Below are 5,275 nucleotides of genomic sequence, written 5' to 3'. Positions count from 1 at the left end.
AGACTTATTTTCAGAAGAAATGACTTGATCTTCTTGTATTCTTTACACCAGCCACAGTGGAGTGTTACAACCCAAGGATGAACGAATGGAGCTATGTGGCCAAGATGAATGAGCCCCACTATGGCCATGCTGGTACCGTGTATGGAGGGATGATGTATATTTCAGGTAAAGTAAACAGTGCTCATCTGTGTTGGGAAGGTGTTTTTTATCTTTACCTTGAATATAGTTGTCTATGATTTGCTAACACTGGATGCAAATTATTTCATGCTTTAAATATTGGACTTAAAAGAAACCTCAAAGTTTTGAAAGTCTTCATCTTCCCAGCTCACTGCTGCTCACCAAAAACGGACAGCATCCTCTCAGACGGACATATTTTACATATATATGTATGTATGTATCTATATATCACCCATGGGGTAAGGAATACCTTCCTTTGTTGGGCCAGAAAGGTGATTTCTTTGATCTACTGGATCTACTGGCTAGGCTCCTTCTGAAATGGGAGCAAACTAAACTCTTACTTGCATAAGTAAAAATTAGAGTCCATGAGAGAGGAGAACTTTGAAGGATTCAGAAATAAAATTTATTGGAGACATTTCACCTAGGGATAATCAAGAGTTGACCCTGGAGATTTTCTCTCTCTAGCAATGTAAATTAAATTGGAATATTTAGACTCCATTTAAAATACCCTCTACCAGGGGAGAATGTTAGCATTTCATGAAAAGCTTATTTAATAATATAGACTGCTAAATAAGTGGAAACAGAGGCCAGTGATGATAGTTTTCGCCTTGAGCATTATCACAAGTGAAGCAGTGTAACACCTGCTCATTCCAAAGGAGAGGAGAAAAAGGAAAAAGAGAGAGAGAGAGACAGAGACAGAGAGCTGAGAGAAAAGGAAAGATGTGCAGGGGATGGAGGCTGCTGAGAGGTTTCTAGCAATGGCCCCGACAAGCTCTATTGTCATGGGAGAGGCACTATAGCGCAGTGACAGAGCATAGGTTCTGCAAGCAGAAGCCCTGGCCTGGAATCCTACCTTTGCTTACTTCCTACCTGTCACTTGCCATCCACAGTTGTAAAATGAGGAAACTGGCTTAGATCAGGAGTTTTATATGCAAACATTAAAGTAGATTGACTTAGAAAACCACCAATTCCCATTAGTTATAGTGCAATGCATTTTTATATATTATATTAACCATTTCCCAATTATTTCTGGTTCTGCTTCACCCATATGGCAAGTTTGATACCTATGGCTTCGATGCTTCCTTGAGGCCTGAAATCCTCTAGTCCATGGGTTGCCATGCGGAATGTTGATTTCCTCTGTGAGGCCCAAGAGAGATGGGCGTTTCTTGTCTCTGTTGCAGCCTCGTTGTTCCTTGCTGGTCTGACACCAGCATTATAATGACAGAGTCCTATGTCAGTGCTTGATTAAACTACTTAATAGGGGTGCACAGCTCGCTTTGCTTACATTTATCCTCTTATAAACAAACAGTCCTCTGCTGAGTCCCCACTGGGGTACTTGTTGTACAATTGCCTGCAACAGCTTGTTTTCACCCCATTTGTTTGTGACGCATTGTGTTAGTCACCCAAGCTACCCCTCTGACCTCTCTGGGAAGGGCCCTTTTTTCTCTATTCTGATGGGTTGAAGATTGTTCAGCTGATGTTTAGTCCTAAGTTGACTTGAGATAGGTGTGCTTATGAGAGCTCCAAATGCTCCAACTCCATTAGCATCAGCTTATTGAACCAGGACCTCGGGTGGTTTTATTGGTTGGACAGTTTTGTTCCAGTAAGTACATTGTTGGGAATTGCGTGCCCATTCTGCAGGAGTAAGGCATGGAACAATACTGACGCCCTTCCCTCCTTTGCCTCCAGTAACAGACATGCTCTGGTCGGAATTGTTAGCAAGGGAACTCCATAGGAGAAAGAAGAGGGCGCCATCCACATGTAGCCTAGCCATGCTTTTTTGGAATGAGATTGTTGGCTGGTTTGGGAATGGGTGATACGGGACTTGAATTTTTCTGGGAACACTGATTAGGCTGTATAATGAAAACTGTAGGGCTGGGTGAGGAGCACCAAAAGATACAAGCAAGATAGTAGCGCTGGGGCCAGAAGGCTCAGCTATAGTGAACCTGGCTGCCTTTTCTGCCACCACCTCCCTCAAAGCACAACTCTGGGACATCTTTCAGGCTGAGCTGTGGCCACCTGATCAAAGCGCATGCTTCTTGGCCTCTGTACATGTGCATTGCCCTTAGCATACCTTGTAGCCTTGTATTTGTGGAAAAGTTTTCTAAATGAAGTGGGAAACTCATCAGGACAGTGCCTTCTTTTCCCTGGGAGTTCCTCTGGAATTCACAGGGCATTTTGAGGACTGTGCTGGGCACAGCAGAGATTATAAGTGAACATGAGATGTCTCTAAAGGTACATGAATGATGGATATGTGCTGCTTCAGACAGGATCACACCTAAGAGGATTAGGGTTGCCACCTGGAATACTCAATTAGGATTGCTAGGGAATCGTCCCCAGTCATCCAGAAAGGCCAGCAGTGCTCGGGAACCACAGGATGCCAAGGGTTCCTAGAAACTCAGGGTTATTCAGAGCCCATATTATTCCCATAGACCACAGGGCCTTGGGCTCACCATTCTGTGTACACCACCGGTCACCATAGAGGCAGGGAAATGGGAAAGGACTAGGAGATGAGTCGGTCTAAACATGGTCCGGCCCTCTCCCATTATTGTGCCTCTGGCAGGGGGCTGTGGGTGTGAGGTTCCTGATGGTGGCTTCCTTTGTTGATATTTGCCTCTTCTGTCAGTGAAGACCAGGGGGGCAAGGGAATGCTTCACTGGAGGCTTGCTTTAGGTTCCATGCATGCTCGTCGGGATCTAGAGAGGTTGAATCCATTTGGTAGATGACAAAAAATATGACCAAATACCCTGCAGGACTCAGCATCTACAAGTGGAGCTCTCTAGGGCCCTACCCACAGGACCTACCCAAGGTCAGGGAAACAACAACATACTGATTGAGTTTGAATTTACCAAACAGTTAGCCTCAGCCCATTGAGCTATCTCACCCCTCATCTGCCAGCCCCCTTCAAGGTCTCCATGACTAAAGCCTAAGCATACCCTTTAAATCACTAATGCCATGCAGCCTAGTCAGCACCCCTTAGGGGGTCAAGAGCTATGCCAAACAAATAATACTAAACAGAGTTCTTGTTAGATGGAGTCTGGTTAATTGAGGTTTTGTGACCACATACATTCCTGTGTTTTCCTAGGAATTGTCAATGTTTAGAGATTCCTAGGGTTGGCCATGTTTTGTGAATGATTGTGTTTGAAATTTCAGGGAGCTGAGTGGACATCATAGAAACTTCCATCTCTAGCTTGAAAGACCAGTTTCCCTTATGTACCCAAATGGCCACGCTTGTAGCTTTCTTCTTGATACAGATTTCACGGTTGTCTAGAAACATCTCTCTTCTAAGTGTTTCTTGGCTTCTTGTGGACTACTCCAGTCTTCAGAACATCAGACATGGTCATAAGCTCCCCACTGGCTGGCTCTATATTTTGAGATTGCTCAGAACCCTTTCCCTGTAGGAATTCCTTTGGTCCTCCTTATTCCTGAGCAGTAGTGGGAGGGAGCAGCTGTTACCCACTGTGGAAGTTGGCCAAGATAAGGAGAGTTAGCCCCCTGCTTGCACTACAGCTAGTACTCAGAGATGAAGATAGAAAGGTCTTCATTGCTGGCCTCCACTGTTTGACCATAGGTCCATTTCCAAGCAGCTCAGCCTCCTCTGTGGGAACCTTGGAAGCTGCTATGGTAAGGAAGTGCAGGAAGGGACAAACGTTTTTCTTTCCCAAGATGAAACACTAATTTCTTCTCTTTGTGGATCTGGAAATTTCTTGTCAGGTCCACATTTTAGGACCACTTTTCAAACACTCTCCTGGTCCAGTAACCAGGCCACAACTTGGGTCTCTACTGTGGCGTTTGGCCTCATTCTCTATCAGGGTGGTGCAAGCAGCAGAAAGCTCATTGGCCTTGAAGTCTATCTAGCACCTTGGGGACAGATCCTTCCTAGATGTGTGCCCTTGAGTGAGGCACCTCACCTCTCCCACAGCCTGACTTATCTTGCCAGTCAGATGTCTCCCATGATGCTGATGCTTCCTGCTAAGCAAGCGCCTTCGAGTGATTCAGAAATGAATGTGAGTGAGTGTTCACACTAGGCACAGCCTGCACACTCAATGCCTCTCTTTTTCACTCTTCAGGAGGAATCACTCATGACACTTTCCAAAAAGAGCTCATGTGCTTTGACCCAGACACAGACAAGTGGACACAGAAAGCTCCCATGACCACAGTCAGAGGCCTGCACTGCATGTGCACCGTTGGAGAAAAGCTTTACGTGATTGGTGGAAACCACTTTAGAGGAACCAGTGATTATGATGATGTTCTCAGCTGTGAATACTACTCACCAGCACTCGATCAGTGGACTCCAATTGCTGCTATGTTAAGAGGGCAGAGTGATGTTGGGGTTGCTGTGTTTGAAAATAAAATCTATGTGGTGGGTGGGTACTCTTGGAACAACCGCTGTATGGTAGAGATAGTCCAGAAATATGATCCAGAAAAGGATGAGTGGCACAAAGTTTTTGATCTCCCTGAGTCTCTTGGTGGTATCCGGGCTTGCACTCTCACTGTTTTTCCTCCTGAAGACAACGCAGGGTCCCCTTCTCGAGAGTCGCCTCTATCAGCCCCTTAAAAGCCACCCTGCGGGCTTGTGGGCTGCTGTCCTCTCTGGATCTGGGTCTGGGTCTGGGGATGCTTGTCCTTCTTGTTGCTTTTGTTGTTCTTTAGTAGTACCCTGTTAGGGCTAGCCTCCAACAGTTGGTCCCATGACTGGCAAACAACCAGGCCAGCATTGATGTTACTTGTGATATTTGTTTATTGTAGAATGTCTATCTGTGGTTAACAAAAGCATCCTGAACATGTATTCATCAGAGCCAAATGTTTAACCAATGAAAAAGCAAGGTGTTGTCTTTCAACTGTTTGGCTTCTGTGGATCCCTACTTTGTCCATCGGTGGGGTGGGAGGGAAGTGTGGCTCAGCTTTTGGGAGGAAGCTCAACCAGTCACCTTGGCAGTGGGATGTCGTTGCTCATTTGTAACCACGTTTTCTGTGCTTTAAGATGGAAAGGTATTTGCTTCTGGTTTTTTGAATGTAAGGGAGGCCATTTAAATGTTGCCTCCTTTTGTTTGTAAGGTACCTTAACCATCTCTCTCTCTCTCTCTCTCTCTCTCTC

The 5,275-nt window shown here is 45.4% G+C and overlaps 1 protein-coding gene across 1 annotated transcript; it reads left to right on the top strand.

The window, feature by feature from the left end:
- The first annotated feature begins 53 nt into the window (after positions 1–53).
- On the top strand, positions 54–5,192 carry LOC123256588 (kelch-like protein 13). Its single transcript, XM_044685174.1, has 2 exons — positions 54–165; positions 4,248–5,192. The coding sequence occupies exons 1-2, from the start codon at positions 78–80 to the stop codon at positions 4,733–4,735; spliced, it is 576 nt and encodes a 191-aa protein (XP_044541109.1). The 5' UTR covers positions 54–77; the 3' UTR covers positions 4,736–5,192.
- Positions 5,193–5,275: the final 83 nt, after the last annotated feature.

The sequence above is a fragment of the Gracilinanus agilis genome, unplaced genomic scaffold (genome assembly GCF_016433145.1).
Source record: "Gracilinanus agilis isolate LMUSP501 unplaced genomic scaffold, AgileGrace unplaced_scaffold614, whole genome shotgun sequence".
Classification (NCBI taxonomy): domain Eukaryota; kingdom Metazoa; phylum Chordata; class Mammalia; order Didelphimorphia; family Didelphidae; genus Gracilinanus; species Gracilinanus agilis.
The sequence above is the reverse complement of the archived record's forward strand: the minus strand, read 5'-3'. Positions and strand labels throughout refer to the sequence as shown.

What these genes read in the sequence shown, in the direction of transcription:
- LOC123256588 (XM_044685174.1), top strand. Translation starts at nt 78, where the DNA reads ATGAACGAATGGAGCTATGTGGCCAAGATGAATGAGCCCCACTATGGC. An exon ending in AGGGATGATGTATATTTCAG is followed by an intron (nt 166 to 4,247) that starts GTAAAGTAAACA and finishes TTCACTCTTCAG; the next exon opens with GAGGAATCACTCATGACACT.